This window comes from Vulpes lagopus, chromosome 10, assembly GCF_018345385.1.
Source record: "Vulpes lagopus strain Blue_001 chromosome 10, ASM1834538v1, whole genome shotgun sequence".
NCBI lineage: Eukaryota > Metazoa > Chordata > Mammalia > Carnivora > Canidae > Vulpes > Vulpes lagopus.
This window is the reverse complement of record NC_054833.1, coordinates 91,401,035-91,426,131: the sequence shown is the minus strand read 5'-3', so window position 1 is coordinate 91,426,131 and position 25,097 is coordinate 91,401,035. Positions and strand designations below refer to the sequence as shown.

The 25,097-nt window shown below is 64.6% G+C and overlaps 2 protein-coding genes across 3 annotated transcripts in view; both read left to right on the top strand.

Annotated features, from left to right (window-relative positions):
- ZNF469 (zinc finger protein 469) overlaps nucleotides 1-13,902 on the top strand; it is a 46,782-nt gene extending 32,880 nt beyond the window's left edge. The window contains exon 3 of the mRNA XM_041773040.1: nucleotides 1,182-13,902. Within this exon, the coding sequence (XP_041628974.1) occupies nucleotides 1,265-12,577 (11,313 nt within the window). The 5' untranslated portion in view covers nucleotides 1,182-1,264 and the 3' untranslated portion in view covers nucleotides 12,578-13,902. The remainder of the gene's footprint in view (nucleotides 1-1,181) is intronic.
- Nucleotides 13,903-20,886: 6,984 nt separating this feature from the next.
- ZFPM1 (zinc finger protein, FOG family member 1) overlaps nucleotides 20,887-25,097 on the top strand; it is a 69,731-nt gene continuing 65,520 nt past the window's right edge. The window contains exon 1 of one of the 2 annotated variants that reach the window (XM_041772032.1): nucleotides 20,887-20,994. Coding sequence is in view for 1 of the 2 variants with exons in the window: in XM_041772031.1 (XP_041627965.1) it covers nucleotides 21,700-21,739 (40 nt within the window). In the remaining variant the exon portion in view is untranslated. Of the gene's footprint in view, nucleotides 20,995-21,371; nucleotides 21,740-25,097 lie in introns of those variants that run through there. The other variant, XM_041772031.1, reaches the window with a different exon arrangement.

Genomic DNA, 25,097 nt, shown 5'->3' with positions numbered 1-25,097 from the left:
CCCACGTTCCAGAGTCCAGGAAGCTGAGGGCCTTGCCCCCAGGTCACACAGCTGGGAAAGTCCAGGAGGGGGTCGGCATCACAAAGGCCTTGCCCCCTCCCCTAGACAGCGCTGCTTTAGAGCGCAGGAGGCTCTGCAAGGGGTCCTGGCCCGGAACACATGTCTGGACCATGTGCGGCATGGCCCAGCCTGGAAACGGGGCTGTGTGGGCATCCCTGGGACCTGGTGCCCTCCACCAGCCAGGAGGCCCCTGGCTCCGTTCCCCACCCAGAAACCAGGTTGGCAGGAACAGCTCTGGCCTCCCAGGCCAGCAAGAGAACAGAAGTAAATGACAGCAGGTACTCAGAAGGAGCACAGTGCTCCTCTTACTATCATGTATTCGTTTGACAAACTTCACCCAGAAGCCTTTGCCCCAAAGTCTCCCCATTCCCAGAGGGAGAAGAGAGTCGAGGACAGCCCCCCAGCCGGCTGGAGGAAGGGGCAATGGGGTGTGGGAGGCTCCTAGGATATGGGAGTGGCACCCTCTGCCAACAGCACTAGAAGCACACCTGCCCAGGAGACCGCAGGGTGCTCGTGCCCCAAATGCCCCGACACCCCTCCCCAGGGGGCACTCCCCAGCAGGCCTCCAAATGCAGGGAGGAAGCAGACCCTGGTGCCCCTAGAGACACAGATGCAGGCCCCACCCTGGGATACTGACCAGTGGGTCCCCAGAGCGTGGGGCTTGAGGCCACCCTGGGCAGGGCCAGCCACAAGGGCCAGATATGAGCCTGAGGCCAGATGCAGGCGTGTGCAGCCTCACCTCCTTTGTTCCCACAGCTCTGCCCCCCAAGTGAGGCCTCTCCTCCCCGTCCCTGGGTTTACTCCTGATCCTACCCAGGTTTATCCCACTCGGATGGCCCCCGGGTGCCCATCATCCCCACCGCAGGGCCTCCACAGATCTAGGAGCTTGTGTGCCATGCGGCGTCCTCCCACCTAGCAGGGCTGCTTTGAAGGTGGCCGGGGTCTTCCCGGATCCTCTCCCCGACAAAGGGAACCTCCTCAGTCTCTCAAGAACCCTCTCCCTCACCTGTGAAGATGCCACTGGAGCCAAGCCCCCCCACCCCCAGGCAGGGGCCTCCGAGCAACCTCCAGGGAGCCACAGAGCCCCCAGGCTCCCCCCTCACCCTGTGCTTTCCTTGCAGGCTCCATTCAGGACCATGACAGCAGGCTTCTCCAGGGGCCCCCTTGGACCACCACGTCCTCCCAGCGCCCAGACGGAGGGGCCATGCCTGGGGAGCAGCCCCGCCGAGCACCGCCCCCAACCATGACCCGAGACCTGCAGCCCTGCCAAGCAGCTGGTGGCACAGGGGGCTCCTCCCAGCCCCCTGGTGAGGACGGTGCCCCGGCCAGCAGGCCCACCAAGGCCACAGGCAGTGGAGCCCAGGCTGTGGAGCCTCCAGAAACCCAGCCGTGGCAGGCTGGGGACGTGGAGCCCAAAGCCCCACTCCTGAGAACCCAGTCCCTGAGCAGCCTCCCAGGGAAGGGAGGCGGCCCCCGGGCCCCCCCGGGGAGGGGCCATGCACAGGCCCTACCACAGCAGGCCAGCAGGGCAGACGGCAGCCCCCAGCAGCTCTACACTCTGAGCATCTCCAGTTCAAGGGCCAGACCCACGCTGGACAAGACTCCCGAGGGCCCACGGGTCGAGGACCCTGGGCCCCCAGAGGCCAAGGCCCCACCGACCCCGGAAGAGCTCAGTTTCCAAAGGTGCTTCCAGGAGACCCCCCCCAGCTTTACCTCCACCGACTATACCTCACTGAATGCCACCTCCGGGCTCCCGCCGCTCAGGGCCCCCCCGGGCAGCAGCGCCAGGCCCTGCAGGCCAGCCACCTACTCTAGATTCCAGGCCAGCAGGGCAGATGCCTGGCCTCCCACTGTTGAGAACAGCTTCCCAGGTGCTAGATTCGGGGTCCCTGCTGCCAAGCCAGAGCCTTTTCCTGAAGGGGGCAGCCCCAGGGTGGCCTCCTTCCAGTACCCCTTCCCGGCCCTGCACGGGGCCGGCCCAAAACCCTTCCCTGAGGACGCAGAGAGGGCGCTGGGGTTTGCTTTCCGCCAGCCTAGGGGAGCATGGCCAGAGGAGGCAGGGGGCACGGGCACGGTCTACCCCCTGCCTGCCCCGCCTGCTCCCCAGCCCTCACCCTGCTACCCTGGCCGGCCTACCCTAGACCCCCCTGGTGACCTCGGTTGTGCTCCCGCACATCCTGGTGCTGCTCACCCGGCCCCCAGCCCCTTCTCGGAGAGCACAGCCACCTTTCCGGACAGTTTGCACAAGAGCCTGACCAAAGCACTCCCTGAGAGACCGCCTTCGGCCCATGACGACACGCTGGGGAGCCCCAGGGGGCCCCCAAACTCTCTGCCACAAAGGCACTTTCCCGGGCAGGCCTATGGAAGCCCTGGAGCCAGCGGAGTGGGTACCAGCCCGGGGTCTCTGGACACGGAGCTGGCCACTCCAGGGCCCCTGGCCACCCGACTGCCCCAGCTGTGGGACCCTGCTGCAGCCCCTTACCCCACACCCCCCCTGGGCCCCCCAGCCACCACCAGGAGTGCGTTATTTGAAGGCCAGCCCAGCCTGGACCCACATCTTGGCCTCCCCCGGAGTCCCCCGCTGCCCTGGCCCCAGGTGCTCCCAGCCACCGGGCCCGGCCCCCACCGAATGGAGGTGCTAAGCCGGCTGCCTTTCCCCCCAGGGGCCCCAGAGTGGCAGGGGGGTGGCCAGGGAGCCCTGGGCACTGCCGGCAAGACTCCCGGGCCGGGGGAGAAGCTGGCAGTCCTGAGAAACAGCCCCGGTCAGCACGGCGGCAGCTCCCCAGGACTGTTTGCCTACAATGGGCTGAAGGACCCCGGAGCCCAGCCCCTATTCTATGGGGTGCCCCAGCCCCAGGTGTCACCCCGGGCGACCCCTGGCCTGCCCCCTCCCAGAGTGGTGGGTGCCTCTCCCTGTGAGTCCCCACTGCCCTCACCTGCCACCAACACGGCCAGCAGCAGCTCCTGCTCATCTCTGTCCCCGCTATCCAGCAGCCCAGCCAACCCCAGCTCAGAGGAGAGCCAGCTCCCTGGCCCCCTTGGGCCCTCCACCTTCTTCCACCCTGCCACTCGCCCCCAGGAGACCAGCAGCCCCTACCCATCCCCTGAGCCCCCACACGCCATCCCCATGCACTATCCACCAGAGCCTGTCAGAGCCTTTCCGTTCCCCGCAGAGGGGCTGGGGGCCGAGGGCGCCTTCAAATGCCTAGAGCAGGCCCCATTCCCAGGCTCAGGCCCCAAGGTGGACAGCGGGGGGCTGGAGGACTTCCCCCAGGAGCCGCCCCCCTACCCCACCCACCACTTCCCCCTCAGCAGTGCCAGCCTGGACCAGCTGGACGTGCTGCTCACCTGCAGGCAGTGCGACCAGAACTACAGCAGCCTGGCCGCCTTCCTGGGGCATCGGCAGTTCTGCAGCGCGCTCCTGGCCAAGACCAAGGACAGCCACCCACAGCCCCCGGGGCTCCCCGGGCCCCCCACCACCCCCAAAGCGCCAGCCAGCGGGAACCCAAGCCCACTCAGCCACACCAAGACAGTCCCCTTCCTGCTAGGTGGGGACCTCCGGGCCGAAGGCAAAGATGACCCCCTGAGGACGAGTTTCCTCCCTGGCCTGGCTGCCGCCCCCTTCCCCCTCCCGGCCACCGAGCTGGACCCGGAGGATGATGCCAAGCTGGACAGCCTCATCACCGAGGCGCTCAATGGCTTGGGGTACCAGTCAGACAACCCTGAGATTGATAGCAGCTTCATCGACGTCTTTGCTGATGAGGAGCCCTCTGGCCCCAGAGGTCCAGGTGCCGGGCAGCCCCCCAAGACCAGGGTGGGGACCATGCCAGAGAACAGAGCCCAGCCCCCACTCCCTGGCGAGGCCGCCCCGCCAGAGCCCCAGGGCCCCCGCCCAGGGAACGGGGGCTGCCTGGCCCGCAGCAGGCCCAAAACCCGCTCCCTGGGCCCAGCCCCCGCGCAGGTGGATGGAGTTGCCCTGGCCAGCCAGCAGAGGAGAGGGAAGCGGTTGACGTTGTACCAGAAAGAGCTGGACACACCCAGCACCACCAGGAGCCAGAGAGGCCCCAAAGCCCCATGCCTGAGGCCGAGGAGGAAAGGCCACGGGGCTGAGCCCACCCCGCCCCGTCCCCGGGACCTCAGAACCCAGGCCCCCAAGAGCCACGCAGATCACGCCCGACAGGCCCTCCCGGTGGAGACCAGGAGCTCTCGGCGCCTCCGCCTCTCCCCGGGGAAGGACTCCAGGAGGAGGAAGCTGCGTGGCAGCACCTGGAGCAAGGAGCTCATCCACAAAATCGTGCAGCAGAAGAACAAGCGCCACAAACGACAGGTGCGGTGCGGCCAGGGTGGACGCCTCTCCCTGGTACCCCCCAGGCCCCCGCCTGGCAGTGCAGAGGACCAGAGCCTCGGAGAGCACCCTTGTGCCTCAGAGTCTGAGGAGGAGGATGGCTCACGACCGCAGGGCTCCCGCAGCAGAGGCCGGCCCCGCCAGGGCTACGGGCGGTGGCGCCGAGGCGCCAAGCAGAAGGAGGTGGATATGACCCTGGGTCCCCAGGAAGATGGAGGGCAGCAGAGGCCCAGGGAGGTTGTGAGGCAGGAGGCCACAACGGTTAGGGGCTCCCCGGACCCAGAGGAGAACCGTCCAGCACTGGACTCCTCCCAAGAGACCCAGAACCTCAAAACTGCTGAGGAGCTCCCTCCAGATGCCACAGAACCTCCCAGAGGGGCTCCAGGCCCGTCTCCAGCCACCCATGGTGAGAGCCCCCGCCCCCCAGCCCCGGAGCAGCCAGCACTGGCCAGAGACGACCACCAGGTGTCCTGTGGGGGCTCGCCAGCTCCGGGGGTGGACAGTCTGCCGGGTGCCTCTGCGTGCACGGAGCCAGCCATCTCCCCCCACGGAGAGGACCCCCCTGCCTACCGGGCAGGAGAACTGCTGGTGCCTGTCCCTCCCACTGCTGACCCCACCTACCTTGAATCTGCTGTCCTGTTTCTGAAGAGCCCTGATCTCTGTTGTGGCCCTGCTCTCTTTAACGGAGACTCTCTGGAGGATCCAATGGCCAAAAAGGGGCCCCAGCCCTACAGCAGCCCCCACAACAAATTGTTCCTTGGACCCAAAGACGTGCCTGGCTGTTTCCAAGAAGACCTGTACTCCAAGCCCTTAGCTCTGGACACTCCGCCCACCAGCAGCATGCATCCTCTCAAAGATGGTGTGGGCGCCGATTCCCTTGAGCCAAAACCACCCAGGAATCCACCCTACACGATCCACGCAAGCCCCAGCAAAGCCGAATCACCCCTGACTCTGGAGTCCACGCCACTCTTCTCGGGGCTGACCATGGAAAGATTTGACCCACCAATCTACAGCAGCCTACCTGGAAGTGAAGGCACCCACTCATCGTTGGTGTGTGCCAACCCTCCCCCAAGGAAACCCCAGTTAGAGCCGCCATACTCCCCGTTTCTGCCCGACAAGGGTTGGTCCCTGCTGGAGGAGTCCCCAGTGCTGGCCAGCCACATGGGTCATCTTCCTGACCTCTTGGGGGAAAAGGCATTCAGTAGGAGGTGCCCTGGGGAAGGGGCAGGGGCCACCAGCCCTCCCTCTCTGCCTGGCAAGGTCGGCGAATGTGGCATCGCTTTTACAGGCAACCTGTCTGAAGACGAGTTAGAAATCAAAAGGCTGGTCGCTGAGTTAGAGAGTCAGCTGCAGAGTAAAGGTGTGCACGACACCCCAGAACTGCTGTGCGCAGCTGGGCACGCAGGCAGGACGCACACAGGCACTGACGCCCCTCTGCCCACGCATCAGGCTGCCTCGCCTCCCAGGGACTCATTCCCTGAGGCCGACCTCACTGGCCTTGGGGAGTCAACTCCACACCCAGAAGGGGCAGAAGCAGCAGCGGCCACCACGGCAAGGGCTTCGAGGAGCACCCAGGAGGAGTGGCCCTCACCCCACCCAGGGGAGACATCCCCCTCCCCCCATGCGTGTGCAGATGGGGCATCTGGGGCCCTTGTAAATCTCAGTGGGGCTGACCGCAGCTTCCAAGCAGAGTCGAGAGCCAGAGTCTCCGAGACAGGCCCCCCCAAGGCTGAAGGGGACTGCAGGGTCCACCCAGAAGTCTCTCTGCCCAGCTCTAGAGAGCTCTTTAAGTCTCCACTGGACATGAGGAGCTTAGCAAAGTGCAGCCCCAACCGAGAGCCTTTACTTCCAAAAAATAACAGAGCCTCCAAGATGCGGCAAAGCACGGTCCTGCTCCTTCCCGGCACGCGGACAGGTGGGCCCCTCCAAGAGCCCCGTGAGCTGGAAGCGTTCGGCAGCCCACTTGCCCAGCTGGCACCCGACTTGGCACTTCGAGGTGCCGGGGTTCTGCCTCCAGCTGCCACCCCCTCTTGTGGTACCAGTCATAACGATGTCCCCCAAGGATACCCTGTAAGCAGAGCAGGCCAGCCAGAAAGAGCTGGCCTCCCCCACTCTGGGGTGGGAGACATAGGCCTCAAGGGTAATGAGGAGTCTGTACCAGTGGGGGCCTCCCCAGGTCCTGCCTGTGTGCCCCACACCAGTCCTAGCAGGAAGCCCCAGGACCCAGCCACAAGCCCCCTGCGTCAGCTCCAGCTCCTGGTGGCCAGAGCAGCTGGAAGGGAAGAGGGTGCTGACACCCAGAGCCCTCGACACAATGAGTCTTCAGACCTGGAAGGGGACAGCGTGGAAGGTGGGGATCTAGCCTACAGCCCCACCCAGGATGTCCCTACAGCAGCCCAAGGTCAGTTGGAGCCTGAGGCTGATGGACACCTGGACTCTGTCGGCCAGGCTGAGATGCCCAAGGGCCAGGGCAGAGTCACGGTCAGTGTCAAGGCTGAAGCAGCACTGGCCAAGCTGGCCGGGGATGCAGACCAGCTAGGAGGGCAGCTCCAGGCAAACGGAGTGGTCTTGGGCCTTCAAAAAGAGACATGGGCCACCCCAAGCCCTGCCTCCTCTGATGCAGAATCCTTGGTACCGGCCTTGGTGGTAGCCCATGTCCAAAATGGGCCTGAAGCCCAGACTGCAGAGGGGGCAGCCAGCCCAGGCCTTGAGAAGCAGCTGCTGCTGGCCGGAGAGAGCCCTGCACCCCCCATCAGAGGCCCGACCATTGGGACCCGCTCACCCACTTTTGCAGCCTCTCCCATCCCCTGCGGCCCAGAGCACCTGCCCCAGGAAGACCCTTCAGGTGAGCTGAGAGGGCTGCTCCCACCACCTTCACCCTGCAGGGACCCCAGCAGCCTGCAGCTCCCACCAGCCCCCTCTCCTGCCTGGCAGCCTCCAGAAAGGGCTAATTGCACCCCAGCCACCACAGAGGCCAGGGCTATGCGACCTCTGGCAGCTCCCCCATCTCCAAAGATAAGCCCCGGTGGCTTCAAGGGAAGCCTGGCTCACCACCCTCTCCTGGGGGACCACAGGCCCCTGGAAGACCCTCCTTCAGGCCAGACTGGCTTCATCAGTATCTTCACTCCTGCCCATGGGGAGGACTGCCCTCAAGGCAGCACATCAGGACCTCTAGAGGGTTCCAGAAAAGAGAAGCCAAGGAGATCACCTGCATCTACCACCCACTCTCCCCCACTGAGGGCCAGCTCCCCGAGAGTGACCATGGGAGCCACTACCCTGCCCGACATGTCTGCCACCGATGACATGGGGGCAGCCAGAGGCCCCAATGTCGATCCTCCAGACCGCCGCTGCAGGGGAGCTCCACCCAATGCCAGCCCCAATAGGCTGCCCATGGGCTTTGCCTCCTCAGACCTTTCAGGCAGCAGAAAAGGCCAGGGTGTCATCGCTGTGCCCACCGACCCTTCCACATGGAGGACCCCAGGGCCAGGTTCCTATACCTGCCCAGAAGGCATGGTGGGGGCTGGCCACTCTGGTGCCATGAAGGCCACTGGAGCTGCCAGCAGGGCCCCAGCTGCCACCTGTCCATCCACGGAGCTCCGCGGGGGCAGAGCCACATCTCCTGGGAGCACAGCCAGTGTCTCCAGACCCAGCTCCCCTCAGAGCCTCAGAACTGCTCACCACGCCCCCCAAAGGGACCCCGTCAGTCCCCAGGGCACACCACAGAAGCCCATGTCCCCAGGAAATGCCCCCCAGAAGGACCAAGCCCCCAGCAGGCGGCTCGTGACTTGTGATGTGTGTGCAGCCTCCTTCCGCTCGGGGCCGGGCCTGAGCCGCCACAAAGCCCGGAAGCACGGGCCACACCAGGGTGCTACCACCCAGCCCAGCCCACCGGACCCTCGGGCTCCCCGGCCCCGGGCCAGCCACACCCCTGGGAAGAAACGCCGCAGGGCACCTGGGAAGGAGAAGCTGAGGCAGGAGCCGAGTGGCCCCAGACGAGCTCTCAGGACGCCTCCTGATCAGGCCACAGAGGCTCCTGAGGATGCATTGGGTCCTCAGAAGGCCCAAGGACTTGGTGTGGGGGACACACAAGGCTGTTACCCCAGGGGGGATCTACACCCCCCAGGCCCAGGCGAGCCAGGAGTGGACAGGAGGCCTGTGGAGCCCGGGAAGCAGGGCCGGTTGGTGAGGGACAAGCGCGGTCCCAAACAGGCAGAGAAAGGAGGGGGCCAGAGGCGGGGCAGGGCGCCCACGGACGTCCCCAGCAAGTCGGAGGGGAAATCGCAGGAAAAGGTGAGAAAGCCGAGACCAAGAAGGTTCCAGCAGGCAAGTGGTCCTCCAGTCTGTCTGGGTGAGATTTCTGACAGAAACCACTGGGATCCGTCCACTGCAATGGCCAGTCCCCCAGGGCCTCTGGGCAGCCACCTCTCTACGGGAGCTGAGCTAGACGCTGACGCCGCCAGACCCAGGGTGATGGAGAACACAGGGGGCACAGATGCAGAGGAGACGCCAGCACAGAGGTCACCCCGGGATTGGATGGCTTGTCCTGAGGGGATGGAGTGGGTGCCTCCTGGGGATGGGCCCAGGGGACAGAACACAGCCTCGGCCAGGGGGTGCTGCGGACCCAGGGAGACCAGCATGTCAGACATCTGTGAAGAGCCGTTGAGGACAGCCAGGGCTGAGCCCACAGGGGCCTGCAGAGCAGGAGAGAGCGGGTCAGGGCAAGGAGCCCAGGAGGGGCACGGGCCCCCCTTGCACCCCCCAGGCCCTTATGAGACCTGCACTTCTGGTGGCACCAGTAGCAGCTGCCCCCAGGGCCCATTACAAGACCCAGAGGCACAGGCCGGGGTCCAGGAGCAGGAGGGCACTGGTCCTGATGCCCCCAGCCCGAGTCTTGGAAACCCTCTGAGCATGTTTGATGATGAAGCCTCCTTTTCGCAGCTCTTCCCTCTGGGCGACCGCCTGACTCGGAAGAAGAACCCCCGTGTGTACGGAAAGCGCTGTAAAAAGCCAAAGGCACCACCACCACTGGAGCTCCATGGCAAGGTGGAGGGCAGCATGGTGCTGGCCTCTGCCCGCTTGCCCACAGACCTCAGCGACTCGGGCTCGCTCTGCCTCTCTCTCAAGGACCCGTGGGGTGATGAGGCCACAGGTCTGCCAGAGTCCTTTCTCCTGGAGGGCTTCCTGAGCAGCAAAGTGCCCGGCATTGACCCCTGGGCCCCCAGCCCAAGCCTGTGGGCCCTGGAGCCCAACCCAGAGACAGACTGTACAGAGGACCACCGGTCAGAGAACATTCCTGAGCTGCACATGGTCCCGGCATCATGGCGAGACCTGGAGCTACAGGCCCCTGCTGAAGAGATGGCCTCCTCTCTAGGAGACGTGAGCCCAGAGCCCCCTGACCTGGAGCAGGAGCGATATGACAGCGGGCTGCCCAGGAATGCCGTGGATCTTGAGATACTCAGTGCCAAACTGGAGATGAAAGACCTGTGCTTCTTGGGACCCTGTGACAATCCTGTGGGTGTCCCCAGCACAAGCTTATTAGACTTTGGGGCCGCGGTGACCTCCCGGGGGCCACAGAGCAAAAGGGCACAGGATGTGCCTAGGGCAAGAGAGGAGCCAGGCCGGGACCGGCACACCAAGGCCAGGAGGGCATCGTACAAGTGCAAGGTGTGCTTCCAGCGCTTCCGCGGCCTGGGTGAGCTGGACCTCCACAAGCTGGCCCACAGCCCCTCGCCCCCGCCCACCTGCTACATGTGCGTGGAGCGCAGATTCGGCTCCCGAGAGCTGCTGCGGGAGCACCTGCAGGAGAAGCACGTGCAGAGCAAGGCGGGTCGCTGGGCTTGCGGCATGTGCCTGAGGGAGGTCACCGACGTCTGGATGTACAATGAGCATCTTCGGGAGCATGCCCTGCAGTTTGCCCGCAAGGGGCAGGCACGAAGGTCCCTGGGGCACTGGGAGGGGGACAGGACCGTCACACACTTCCTGGGCAGCATCATGGGACATGCGTCCAGACCCAGTGGGGACAAACGCTCAACTGGCAAGTCAAACGGGGGCCCCGTAGAGGCATTGGGGCAACAGACAGGAGCTGGGAAGGAGTTCCAGAGGGAGAGGGTGAAGCCCAAGTCCCCTGCCAACACCTCAAACCCAGACGCTACCCTGACGCCAGGCGGGGCTTTGGCCGCCAGCAGCCCGATGGCCTGCGGGAACCCCACTCTTCCCAGCAGCTCCACCAAGATGCCCCCCAGCCTGTCCCCGGAGCCCTGCCCTGGCAGCGAGCAGCTCCTCCAATCTATCCCCATGCACGAGGGCTGCAAAGACCCCTCCCGTGATTGCCACCACTGTGGGAAGCGGTTCCCCAAGCCCTTCAAACTGCAGCGCCACCTGGCGGTGCACAGCCCTCAGCGCGTCTACCTGTGCCCCCAGTGCCCACGGGTCTACTCTGAGCACGGCGAGCTGCGAGCACACCTGGGGGAGGCGCACGGGGTGAGGGAGGAGCTGGAGCTGCCACACACCCCGCTGTATGCCTGCGAGCTCTGTGCCAACGTCACGCACATCAGCAGGCGGTCCTTCGTCTGCAGCTCCTGCAACTACACCTTCGCCAAGAAAGAGCAGTTTGACCGGCACATGGACAAGCATCTGAGGAAGGGGCAGCAGCCCTTCACGTTCCGTGGCGTTCGCAGGCCTGGCGCACCCGGGCAGAAGGCCCCGACCCGCGAGGGCACACTGCCCAGCAAACGGCGCAGGGTGGCCACACCCAGCAGCCCCCCCAGGCCTGGCGCCAATGGGCCTTTGTCCTGGGGCAGCAGCCCCACCCAGAGCGAGGGGTCACTCCCGGGCCTGCTGCAGCCCTGCCCGGAGGCGGCTCCTGGCGCCACCAAAGGGCAGCCCAGGACCCCGGAGAAGCCTGTGGATCCTGTGGGCCACCTGGTCACAGGTGGCGATGTGCCCTCTGACCTCCAGGAGCTCCTGCCCCCGGCTCTGTCTCCTTTCCCCGCAGCCTCCGCTGATGGCCAAGGTGGCCGCAAGCCGGATGGAGCCCTGGGGAGGTCTGAGAGTGAAGCTTCTCCAGGCAGCCCCGGGCCTCTTCTGCAACAGGCTCTCCCACTGGGGGGTGCTGTGCCCCGGCCAGGGGCCAGAGGCCAAGATGTAGAAGAAAAGAGGGCTACAGGCCCATTCTCAGGGAAACGCAGGACCCCAAGTGCCCCTGGCAGGTGCGCCCCTGACCGCTGCCTGGAAGTCTCCTCCTTGCTCCAGAAGGAGAAGCAGGTGTCCACATGCCACATGGTGCCTGAGGGAGGTCCAGGGGCCCCCTCCCACAAGGGCAGTGCCATCAAGCATTGGGGCTGCCGGAGTTCATCAAAGGATGGGTCAGTTCTGTCCACACCCAGCAAAGCTCCTAGGTTCCCGCTGCAACCCAAGAAGGCTGTGGCCAGTCCGACACCCAGAGAGCTAGTCCACGGCACTGAGGACAGGCCAAAGCCCATCACCCTCAAAGCCAAGCCGAGCCCCAGCTCCCAGTGTGGTGGAGGCCCACGGCACAGCACCAAGATAGGTGGCAGCCAGGCCCAGCCAGCCAGTGGGCAGCTCCAGAGTGAGACAGCCACCACCCCAGCCAAGCCCAACTGCCCAAGCCAGAGCTCCACCCCAGACAAGCACCCCCCTCGAGCCAAGGGCTCTCCCAAGGGGCCAAAGGAAGCTGGTGACCAGGAGCCCCGAGGAAACCTGGGCACGAGGGAGAATGAAGAAGTCAGTGAGAAGAAGAGGAAGGGCCGGGCCCCAGGGTCAAACAGGATCGAGAGTGTGGGGGGCTTGGGGAGAGCCCACCTGGTCCCTGACAAGCCTCACCGGGCCCCCCGAAAGCAGGCAATGCCTAGCCGTGTGCTCCCCACCAAGGCCAGGCCCGGTAGCCAGAATGGCACAATGCCACCCCAGCCCTCGGGGCCCGGACACGCCCACGGGGACTGCAGACGTGGCAAGGAGGGGCAGGGCAAGGTCTGCCCCCAGGGGAGACCCCTGCAGAGGCCCTCCAAGAGGGACAGGGCTGTCCACAGTGCTGAACCTGCCCATTCGCGTGCCTGCAGGACTGCCGCGTCCCAGAGTGACCTGCTCAGCCAGCTCTTTGGGCAGAAACTGACCAGCTTCAAGATCCCTTTAAGGAAGGACCCTCCTGAGTAATTTGTAGATGCAAGTGAGTGCCTGGGAGCAGGGCTTGGAACGACCCGGTGAGAGGGGGCTCCTGTCCATGCTGATGGGCCTCCGTCCTCTGAGAGTATTGGGTGGCAGCCACATGGTAACCCGCTTGACTTCTGCAAGTGCCAGGTGGCTGGGATTAGGGCTGAGACTGTGACACTTCAAGTAGGGCGCAGGGTGGACAACAGTCTCTCTCTAGATGGAAGCTGAGGGTGAGTCCCTTCAACTCCACGCAGCTCTTTCCTCGAGGCCAAGAACTGGAAGAGGGAGCCACCCATCCCATGTGCCCCATCGCCCCGGCGCAATACGCCACGGACGCTCCACCTGAGGGTTTGCACGGGGTCACCCTCCCCCCTCCCCGAGTCACCTAGCAGGGAAGCAAGCCCAGGCCGCCAGTCACCGCTTCCAGTCAGGTGCTGGCTGGTGGCCCTGAGTGTTGTTGCTGCTGTTGCTGGAATCCCATTGACACCGCATGTGGGGGCAGGGCTATACCCTGGAAGAGTTGATTGTGAGCCCCCCCTCCCCCCCGTGGCCCCAAAGCGCACCAGGCCTGGCGGTGGCCACTGTCTGTGCTGCTGATGGAAACGCTCATGCACCTCGACCCCTGGGGATGTAGAGAAAGCTGCTCGCCAGCCAGCTCCCTCCGGCTCTCCCTCCCCAGCCTCCTGCCTCTGCCGAAGCCCTTTCTAGAGCCTTCTTCCCACAAGGAGCTCTCCGCTGCAAGTATCAGCAATTTTACTCTGAATTTCTGGTGCTATTTCATGTTGTAATGTGAATTCAGGCTTCCTTGGTGTGTTTTACCTGGGGGATTGGGCGGGGAGACCGGCTGGGGAGGCGCCGCACCACGGGCCCACCAACGCGGGCGGCCCAACAAGTCTTTCACTGGCTCCCCGGCTGCTGGCAGGCTCCAGTCCCATGGTCTGGTCGCGGTCTCGATCCACCACGGTCGGAGCTGCCAAGTGGGACACTGCGGCCGGGGCGTGGCGCTGCCGCCCAGTCAGGGAGGCATCTCGTGCACTGACATGACCCAGGGGTCGGCGCGCATGTCCTGTTTATGGAATCGTGTCTTCAAAGGGGGCAGGAGGGTAGGAAAGGCTTCCTTCTGTTCTTAGGTATCTCTGAGGTTCGTGGTTTGTGTCGTTCTGTTGTTGTTTTATTTTCTTTTTTACTTTGGGTGCAATGTGTGTGTCAAAAGTTTTTATTTTGATATTTTGAAAGAGACCAAATTGGGCCCAAATTGCCTTTCTAGAAGGTGCTGTGTGCCACTCAGAATGCCTTTAGTGCTGATGAATAAAACACGGGGACTCTGAGGTTGTACTGTGCAAATCATAGTGAACTCAACCTGTCAAATATATCCTCACTATTTTCACAGAAAGTCTCCAGCTGTGGCGTCTGTCCTCCCACCAGCCTGTCCTGCCAACCCCACGTGAGCCCAGGGCCTAGTCGTAAAGTGCCAGCCTCAGCTGTCACCAGGGCCGCATGGTCCTGCAGTCACCACCACCCCCGCCAGCTGGGGACCCCGGGGATGTCAGGAAATCGTAAGCATGGCTCAGTCTAGGGGACCAGGGAAGGCAGCAAGGGCAGTATGAAAGGTCAAGACAGGAGACACCACCCCACTGCAGGCTCAGACCCTGAGGTCCCCATGTCCTGAAGATAACCCCCAAAGACTCCAGTGTCCAGGACAAGTGCCTGCAGAGCAAGCAGGGCTGTCCAGAGTCAAGCACCAATCCCCTGCCATGCCCCTGGCAGCCCAGGGCACAAGGAGACACTCAGAGGAGGATTGTGTGCGGGGAAGGGGGGTCCACAGGTGAAGCCGTAAGTGGGGTATCCACACTTCTGCCCCAGCCCACAGGGCCCCCACCCACTCCTGTGCCCCTTCCTCAGCCAGGAACACCCCTCCCAGGTGCTCCCGCCCCTCCCTTCCATGCACCCCCAGCCCTGGGAGCCCAGGTCATCCCTCTGGCATTTGCACCTACTGTGTGCTGGGAAATGAGGCAAATGCCATCTCTGCCCTTGGGGGCTTCCAGACAGATTCTGGGGGGTGGGGGTGTAGGGTTTGGTTTTCTTGGGAGTTCTCTGTAGCAGGGCCTCAGATGCGGGCACAATAGGGCACAGGACTGGAGTCTGGGGTTGGGGTGGAGTGAGCCTGGGCTGTGTTTGACAACAGCCATCTGGTGACTTGGGAATGCAGACCCCTGGGGCCCGGCAGGGTCCTCCTGCATGCCCCTCAGCTCGCAGACCTGGGGCAGCCGGGGACCTGCGGCAGCCCAGTCCCAGGGAACAGCCCAGATCGCCATCAGATGTGGCCGGCGCCCGCCTGGCCAGCAGGTGGCAGCATTGGCCCGGTGCGGTCACTAAGGCGGCTCAGCCGCTGTCGCCTCAGGCAGGGTGCCACCAGCAACCACACGCCAACCCCAGGTGTGCGGGCACCCCAGCCTCATCGCCAGGCTCAGAGACCCAGGCTGACTGCACAGCTTCCCCCACACCCACCTCACCCCAACTCCCTGCGAGGCAGGTGATGTGGTGCATCAGGGGTGCCTTCCAGGGGGCCTATGCACACCTCCCAGAGCGCCCCATCTGATCCTTCTGGACAAAGACAGGGGAGGGTTGGGTCAGGAGCAGCCGGGAACAGACCCCAGACAGGGACGTGGCTCCCTGAGGCTCCCAGGAGGTAGCCGCTTCTGCCCTGGGGCTCTAGAAAGCCAGCATCTGCGGGCTCACCCCTTCCCAGCAGGGTCCCTCCAGGGGCTGCCTCAGGCAGGCAGGGTGGGAAGGAGGAGACCATGTGTTAGCTGCAAGGTCACATAAATGACTGTACTGTTCAGTTGCATCTATAGCAGGCCCAAAGCTGACCCTAGGGTCCCCTTGGCCCCACCAGCCCAGAGGCAGGTTGGAGAGATGGTTCCTGGGACCAGGTGAGGGCATGCAGGTGCAGGGACTGGATGGGTGAGCACCTGGACTCGCCAGAGCCAGAAGGGGGTTGGGGCAGCTGCCTGTGGACTGGCCACCAGAGGGAGGGAAGCTGCTGGTAGAAGCAGGCTGTGGCCTCCTCCCCAGTCCCGTACAAGGGGAGGCTTCCCACACAACAACAGGCTTCCCACGGCACCCCTGGAGAACACGGCGGGCTTCCTAAACTTCGGGGCCACAGAGAATCCTGTCTCCCAGGAGAGTGTGTGGACAGCCACACTCACATGGTGGGAAGACACGGGTCTGAAAGGACCCCACAGAGACAGAGAAGCAAAGAGCCTCCAGTGAAAGATGGAACCTTGCAGTCTGGGGCACTCCCCAGGGCTGGAGCTCCTGGAAACACCCCCACAAGGGGATGGGATTGGGGGACCCCTGGGTATTGCCCCGTCCCCTGTGACTGTGCTGTGTGGGGGCCCCAGGGATCCAGCCCTGAGGCCATGTCCCTGCACCTCATTTCTCCCCATCCAGTGGGTGGGCAGCAGGCAGCTCATGTCCTGGGGAGCGGGAGGCCTGGCCCCTGGGCCCAGGGTCCCACCACCATAGGAGTGACAGGCTGAGCAGCTCCCTACCTGGGCACCTGAGGCCACAGCCCCCTTCCCACCTGGAGCTCCCTGGCATGGAGGGGGCAGGCAGGGCCTTCCCGAGGCCCAGGGTTTGCTGGACCCAGGCCTTGGTTTGCTGCTGAGAGACACCCAGCTCATCCCTGGGCCCTTGTGTAGTGCCACAGTGAGTACCAAGGGGCAGCAGGGCCGGGAGGCAGAGGGTGGACCTAAACCATCCCCTCTAGACCTCAGCGCTCTCAGCCAGCAGTGGGCACAAGAATCACCAACAGCTCTTCCAGCCCTTACATCCAGGGGCTCCCTCTGAGGACTAAGAGCCAGGGCCTGTTGGACCCTCCAGCCACAGCCATCCCAGTGTCACCTTCCCCTCCCTCAGGCCTCTGCCCAAGGTGTGGGCTCCAGAACCCCCTGTGGATCACAGTAGCCTCCCACAGTGCCCCCTCCCCCTCCCTGCTTTATTTATAGCCCATTTCCCCCTGCCAGGAGCCCCAGGGCGCCCTCCTCCTGCTGCCCTGAGCCACGCAGCACACCGTGTACGTGTTGTTCAGGGTCATCCCATGTTGCCTGGACTCTGCAGTAGGGAGAAGGGAGGAAGGGCGTAGGGCAGGAGGGGAGGCAGGAAGCAGTGCGGAGAGAAGGAGAAGGAAAGGCAGGAGGCCAGTGGGGACTTGAGCGTTTCCTATCTGGTGATGTCACATGACCCCAACTCTCAGGGATTGGGAAATATCCAGATAATATTTCCTGTCTGCGCCTAACACGGCCTTGCCTGGCGGCGTGAATGGCCACACGTGGGCAGCTGCATGAAAGGGGGCCTCTCACAAACCCCTGAGCCCCAACCGCAGCCCAGAGCCCTCGTGTCCCAGGATATCTGAGACGCTGGACTCACAGAGGACCACAGGCCCCAGGGCAGGAAAGGCCAGTCCGGTGGGGTCCCGGCCCCACTCTCCCTGTCCCTCAGACATCCTGGAGGTCAGACAGGGTCCCCAGCTGTGGGCAGACGCCTGAGCCACCCACCACCCTGCCAAGGAGGCGACGGAGGCGGCAGCACCCCCCCACACCCGCCTGCCGAGGGTGGCCCGGTTGACACCTCACTGTCACCAAAGCTGTCTGGGCTCCTCCCCTGCCCCTCCCGCAGGCGGCCTCCTGATTCCTAACTTAATTTATTTTGACATCCTCGCTGCCGTTTGACCTCCTTACAGAGTCACGTGGCGCTTAAAACTCATTATCCCCCCATTGCAACAGGAAGTTAATTAAACCCTTCACAGAGCCAGTGTTGATGAATGTCAGGACAGGCCAGCCGGCTGCCGGCTGCTCCAGGGCCTGCGGCGACCGGGGTGAGGCGGGGCGGAGCACTGCCAGCAGCGCAGGGTCCCCTCTCCACCAAGGCGCCCACCACCGCCGGCGTCGTTCTGGAACAGAGTGTGCACGATCCCTGGCCCTATGGAGGCCCAGGTTCTGCCACTCACCTGTTGTGGCCTTGGGCAAGAGACTTATTTCACTTCTTTGAGCCTCAATTTACTCTTCCAGCAAATGGGAATTCTAACAGTCCCTTCTTCAGAAGGCCATTATGCGCAGGCAACGCATTGACCTGTTAGTGCTCGTCCTATGTGTGCCAGGCGCCAAGGACACCCACACCCCGCCACTGGTATAAGGTGATGGAGCTCCAGGTGCCCCAGAAGAGACGCCAGGCCCCACAAGCTGGAGCAGAGACAAGAGCTTGATCTTGTCTGGAGCAGTTGTCGGCTTCCCAGAGGAAGGGCTTCCTGGCAGCAGGAACAGCTTGTGCAAGGGCCCCTGGCCACCGAACCCCTGGACCCATAGGTGAGGAAGTTCAGAGGAGGAGGTAGAGATGGGCAGAGCTGAGCCCAAGACCATTATAAATGGCTTCTGGGAAGATCCCACTGGCTTCAGTCTGCAGCGAGGACAGCACTGACCTCGTGGGGTCCAGCGGAGTGGGCAGCAGTGGTGGTGCTAGGAGTGGGGTGATGAGGACAGGGGCTTGGAGCAGGGTGGGGTGGTGGCACTGTATCAGGGTGCATCTCACAGCTATAAGGAGGTGAAACCCTGCTCACGGGGAGGGCAGTGTCTCAGAAAGAAGGCCCCTCATCCATCCTGGCCCCCATAAATGCTCCGCGGTCTGCTCCGGCCCCAGGCTCCCCCCAGCCTCTGCACCTGCTCTTCCCTTAGCGAGGATGCCCTTGGCACCACTCTTCCGTGAGCATCCTCTTCCTCCTTCAAGGGCCAACTTAGGCTTCTAGAACATGCTGTGGTTCCTTTGTCACAGCCTGAAAACCAGTGCAGGGCCTGGCTAGTAGGAGCCCCTTCCCCACCCCAGCAACTGCCCAACCTGGGGCAGCCCTCCCAGGGTCTGGGGCAGCACAGAGCACACCCTCAGGCAGCCAGCCCACAGGCCAGAGGACAGAGGTGGATGAGGACAAGAGCCCAGAACTGCAGAGGCATCCAGGCCAGAGGAACCCTGAGGGCCCCAGAGAGGGTCATACCCTCCAAAGCGACAGAACCGGGATTTGGACCCACTTTTTCCTGGTCCTAGGTCAGGCTTCAGCATGTGGGCTCTAGAGTTCAGCAGCCTGGGGTCACATCCCAGCGTCACCCTGCCTGAGCCTCCGCGTCTTCATCACCCCCATTGCAGCCCACTGGGTCCCAGTTCCAGCTCAGCCACTTTCTGCCGGTCCTAACCACCAGAGCACAGCAAAAGGACATCGTGAGAAGATATGAACCGGCCCGAAGGATGGGCTCACAAAGGTGGGGCACATGGGGATGATGACCATCCTGAGAGCCGGTGCCCCAGTCAAAGCCATGCCAGGAGAGGCCTGGGCCCAGACACCCTGGGCGCCTCCCCAGGTGGCCTCCGGGAAGCTTTGCAACCCCAGCCAGGAGGCAGCTGCCAAAAGCTCAGATCCAGTGAGCAGGGAACAGCCAGGGTGTGGTTGGGCAACCCAGCTCCACATCAGGCACTGCCAACCGTGCACACGGCCTGCACGCAATACTATGTTCTTCACCAGTGGCTTTGGGATGTGAACCCTAGCACTCCTTGCAGACATGCAGGAGCCAGAGGGAATGGGCTCACAGTGGGCTTAACCTGCACACTCTAAGCAACTCCACACCCTGCATCTCCTCTCCCACCTGATCAGGGGCCCCTTCAAAGCTGCACTCAGATGTCACCTTCTCCAGGCAGCCTACCTTGAATTCCTCAGGCAGAGGTGGTGGCTCCTACTCTGGGCTCACATAGCCTGTCCTTTCAGCAGTGTTTCCTGCCCCTTGTTCCTGAGTATCAACAGACCTCCCCCGATGTGTGGCAGCCTGTGCCAGCAAGGTCCTATGGCATTGCCACTAGTCCTAAACAGGCTGCAGTTTCTTCTTCTGGGCCATGGGGTAATAATATCCCCCCACGGGGTGGACAGAAGGGGCAAAGTACAGAGGAAACTGCTCCAGAAACAGCTCTGTCCTGGGTCAGGACCTTTTGGCGCCTCAGGGAGGTGTGACCCGTGCAGGCATGTGGGGTCCTGCGCTTGGTTTAACGCTCTAATTTGGCTGCCCTGAAATTCTTAGTTTTTAAGCAAGAAGCCCCATGTTTTCCTTCTGTACTAAGACCCCAAAATAGTAGTGGGTCCTAGTCAGCAGTTTCTGCTTCTGCGGCACTGGGAGAGGTGGATGTGTCCTTGGGAATCAAGTAGCCAAAATGACACCCATCTTTCCCTGTGGCCTAGACAGGCACCACTGAGAAAGCATGGCTGTCTCTCTTTTGCGCACCCTCTGCATCCTACTCAGCGCAGATCCCCAGCCTTTGCAGCAGCGCCAGCCTGAGTGCCACATACTGTGCATAGAGCCTCACGCCCAGCCCTGGTGCCAGCCCATAGCCCCTCCTCTGGGACTCCTTCCATCTCTCAGGTCCTCGTTCTGTAGTAAGGCCCTACTTTGGGAATGACAGCAAGGCTGTCTTCCTTACAAAAGTCTTCTGCTTAGCCCCTAGGCCTGGCTCACCCCCTATTTCTTCTGAATATGAGGCAGAGGGAGCAGGTACCAAATGTAAGTCAAGAATATGAAAATAAAAGAACACTATTCAACCTGGGGGCACAGTGCCTAATGCAGTGTGACGTGAGCTTCAATAGAAAATGGGGGCCTCTGGGAGACCGTGAATATGTCCCCAAAGACAGGAGGGTCAGTGTCCACTTCCAGGGCTGGAACAGACGATACTGAGCCTGTTTCAGGCTGGGAGGGGACGCAGGTGTTGGCTCAGCCCCGTGGCGGGGCCTCCTCCTCGGGCTCCAGCAGGGACTCCCTGGGAAGTCACAGCCTGCTGAGGACAGTGCGGGGCTGGGTGGGGGAGGAGTGTTGCAGGGGCAGCAGGGAAAGGCTTCTGGCTTCTGCAGGCTAACCGACTTCCAGCCAGACCAGAGCCCAAGGGAGGAAGGCCCGAGGTCCCCATTCTCCATGTGGGTATCGCACCCGGGGATGCTGCTTCCACCTGTCTCGGACAGATCCCCACTCGGCCACAGACAACTGCACACCTGAAATCTGGCCCAAGGCACTGTGGGGAGTCGAGGCCTCGGGCTTCCTGACCCGGCCCCACCGCGCTCGTCCTGCATCTGGACAGGGCTGTCTGGAGCGCAGGGGTCCTGGGCGGGGCCGACGGCCTGGGGCGGAGCCACGGAGGTCAGGGGCGGGGCGCAGGGGTGAGCAGAGCCAGGCGGGGTCAGACTTCGGGGCGGAGCCAGCGCCGAGGGGCGGAGCCAGGGCGGCCCGAAGCGCGGCCGGACGCGGTGCCGCGGGCGGCGGGACAGAGTAGGTGGTTGAATCAGAGCTGGGCCTGAAGACAAAGCTGCGGGACCCAAGGAGGAGCCGAGGAAGCCCGAGGTCTAGCCAGGGCCGGGGGAGGGGCCCAGAGGGGCGGGGCCAGCGCCGAGCGGCCCGGGGGGCGGGGCCAGCGCGGGGGCGGGGCCAGCGCGGGGGCGGGGCCGTACTGTAGGGAACCAGGATCCTCCGGGGACGGGGCCAGCGCGGGGGCGGGGCCAGCGCGGGGGCGGGGCCAGCGCGGGGGCGGGGCCAGCGCGGGGGCGGGGCCGTACTGTAGGGAACCAGGATCCTCCGGGGACGGGGCCAGCGCGGGGGCGGGGCCAGCGCGGGGGCGGGGCCAGCGCGGGGGGCGGGCCGGAGGCGCGGCGCCGGGGACGCGCAGGCCCCGCCCCCTCCGCGCCGGCCCGCCCGCCCGCCCGCCCGCCGGGAGCGCCCCGGCCGAGGCAGCCCGGTTCTCCGCGCGCTGCCCGCAGGTTCCATTGAGAAAAGCCGAGCGGGTGCGGCGGCGGCGTCTGCGCGGGAGCCGAGGAGCCGGCAGCAGCCCGCCGCCCCCGGCGGTCGGCGCGCCCGCAGCGCAGGGCCTGGCCTCCGGCCTCCGCAGCGGCTCCGGGCCGGGCGCGGCGGGCTGGGGCGCGGGCCGGGGCGGCCGCGGAGCCCGGGGGCCGGGGGCATGAGCCGCCCCGCGGCCCCGCCGCGCCCCCGCCGCCCGCCGCCGCCCGCCAGGGGCTAGAGGCGGCCGCCGGGAGGGCGCGCGGCGCCGGAGACATGTCCAGGAGGAAACAGAGCAACCCCCGGCAGATCAAGCGTGAGTCAAACTTTGCCCGCCGGCCGCGACCCCCGGTGCCCCCGCCGGCCCGCCCCCGCACGCTCACCCGCTGGGCTCCCGGCGCCCGCGACCTTCACCCCGCGCCGCGCGCCCCCCGCGCCTTGCGCCGAGCGCGCGGTCGTCCAACCTCCGCCGGCCCGGCCCCGCGGCTCGGCGCTCGCAACGGGGGTCCGGCCCGCAGGGGGGCCCGCCCGGGGCGGGGGGGCCGGAGCGGGGCGGCTGGGGGTGCGGCCACCTCGCGTCCTGCCCCTCCCCCGCATCCCCGAGATGGTGCGGCGATAAGGCGGCCCCGATCTGGGCTCAGATAAAGTTTAAAATATTCCATTCTGCAAGTCCCATCCTGATAAGATCGCTCTGTCGGGACGGGCTGAAATTGTGATCTTATCTCGCAGCGCGGTTGACTCTCCCAGGCTTTGTATCTAGAGGGAGAAACAGAGACCGGGAGGGAGCGGGGGCACCCGGGCCGCGTGGAAATGCGTGCCCAAGTGGCGGAGCCGGCCGGTGCCCACCGCCTCTCCGGCTGGCCCCAGAACCCGCGTGGCTGGGGTGGGGGGGGCGGCCCCCGCAGCCGGTGCGCTCGGCTCCGACCCCGCGCCCGGCCGCCCGGGTCTCACTCGAGACTTGCCTGCCTAGGGACAGCCCCTGGAGGTCCGACCTTCCTCCCTGCCCCGGCCAAGGCCGCACGTGCTGCAGGCAGGTAGCCCCCACCCCCCTAATCCCAGGGGCTTCTCCAAACCAGGAAAAGGGGGCTTCTGGGGACCCAGCCCCAGGTCATGATGGCCTCTGTGCTTTTCCCAAGTTTCTCGCCTATTCCGGCCTGCGGGTCACTCCCCAGGGGACTGCGCAGCAGCGGAGTTCAAGCTGCCAGCGCCCCATGATAAAAGCGCGGCTCACTTTGGGCCACTCGGCTGCGCGACGAGCGAGAGAGCCAGCACACAGGAAGCGCCGCTCCCCACCCCACACCAGTAACTTCGCGCCTCTGGGCCACGGCCCAAGGTCGAGGTTTCCTCCTACGGGGGTCGCATCTCCCAGGCCCGCTGGGAAGTGAGAGGGTGCCTCCAGCCCTCTGACCAGCCCCAGGCACCGGGCACTGCCTCATCTGTCCACACCAATCAAGGCCACCGGGATACCATGTGCGCGCACCTGGGGGGAGTGTCTACCCCCAGGTCCTAGCTCGGGGATGCAGCATGAATCTGAATTTCCGTAACCCACTCCCCCAATGTGCATGCAGGACCTGTTTTCCGAAAGTCGCCTTCTATCAAGTCAACTTAAGTATTCGAACCACCCACAGGTCCCAATCCGCGCCGGGTCTCTGGTTTCTCTTTCCCCTCCTCCCCTGTGCGCCTCTGCTCGGTCTGTTCTCTGTGCGTGTGTATGTGTTTCAGCGTGATGAGAGATACAGATAGCGCGGGCAGGGAGATCTCAGGCTGGGAACCGATCGACAGCGCCGATAAGGCCTCGAGCAGGGCGAGCGCCGGCCGGGCCGGGTCGGTGGAGCGCTGCGCCTTGGGGACATGGACCGCATGGGGCCCGCGGGCCAGCCCTCGCTGCTGACCCTCTGCGCGGCCAGGATCCAGCCAGGGGCAGGGACGCGGCAGGCGGGCCGGGCACCCTCCCTGCGCCCCCCCCCCCCCCGGCGCCTCCTCCCTCTGGCAGATCTCGGCGCGTTAAGATGCGAGCGCTGATTGTCACCAAGCGGCGGCGGCACCCGCCCGCCCGCCCTCTGCCCGCGGCGGTGCGTGCGGCCCTGGCAGCTGCGCGCCCGCCGCGCCGGCCTCACCTGCGACCAGGCCGCGCGGGTGTGGAAGGGAGGGGGCCGGGCGTTTGGGGCCACCGCCCCCCGCGCCCTCACCGAAGCCAGGGCGCAGCTGCCCGCGCCTCCGTGCGCCTTTTGTTCCGCGCGGAGATAGATGTGCCGTGCGATAAGGCGCGCAACCGATGGCGGAGGCGATAGGCGCTTCCATTTATTAACTTCAAACGTGGGAGCGGGGGAGGGCGAGGCAGGAGCGCGGCCTTGGCCGGCCAGATGGCCGAGACGATAGGCCCGGCGGGCTGGCGGGGAGCGCGGGGCAGAGCCCTGCCCGGGGACCCCCGGCCCGCCGAGCTTGCCTCCCTCCCGGGTCGATGGGAGCTCAGATAAGCGCGGGGCCGGTCGGCCGGATGGCGATCGCCAGGAGCGATAAGAGGCCTTATCGGTGGCCACCAGGCCCGGCCGGGTTCGAGGCAACAACAGCACGGGGGAGTCTGGGCGGGGAGAGTGGGGCTCGGACCTGGGCCAGGGCGGGGTGGGGGGGGCGGGTCTGCGCCGGGTCGTCTCCACGAGTTTTCTTCCCAAACACACTTAATTGCCAAGAAGTTGATCCTCCCCTGCGGGTGGTACAGTCCGTCAAAATGAAAGGAAAGTGGCTCTGCTGGCCCCGAGCTCATGGCCAGGGGAGGGGACACCCTCCGGATTCCTAGTTGATGGTGTGAGATAGCCAGAGGTGGGGCTTGTCACCTCCAGGAGGGAGCGTGTTTCCCCTTGAATGGCGTTGGGGGTGGTGTGTGTTCTGGCAAGTGGGAGGTGTCCCTGCTTGGAGTTCAGCTGAAAAAAAATCAAGGTGGTTTCCGTTTCCCAGGCTGGGGGGGGGGGGGGCGGTTGCAGGGGGGAGCCAGGGTGCTGATGGTCTTTCCAAGCAGGTCCCCCAGATCAGGGTGGGAGACCTGCCTCGGTTCGCTCAGCGGGTCTTTATTGAACACTTGCTGTATGCATGCCCTGGGTCCCAGCCCTGGCTTAGGTGGAAGACCCTAAGTAGAAGTCCAGTTGGGGGCATGTCCCATGTACCTCCAGTGAGCTCAGTAGTAGGCCTGCCATGGAGGTGCCTCCAGGGTCAATGGGCTGGCCTCAAGCTCCCCCTCTGAAAAATAGGATGATGATTCCCAGCTGTTGTCAGGGGTGTGAAGGGCTCAGAGGCACCGGACGCTAGGGAAGAGACAGATGCCTGTGTGAGGAGGTGAGGAGGGTGGTCCAGGCCTCAGGTTCCCCCTCTGAAACATGCTGACAGGAGTCAGCCATCAGGTCAAACTAGTGATGCCGTGGGGCCCACTTGGCAGGGGTCCTTCAGGGACATGGGCCTGGATGCCAAGTGGAAACCCAGGCCCGCCAGGTAGGAGGGGGCTTCTCTGCATGCCCCACCCATCCCCCTCCAGCAGCCACCCCATCTCCTGGGAAGGCGTTGTTCACACATTCTCAGAGTTTGATTAAACGAATTATTGGTGGGCACAGGATGACTAATTCACTCCATGCTTCAGACTCAGCCTGCACTGTCAAGCCGCTCAGCACCTGCCTGTGGGGCTG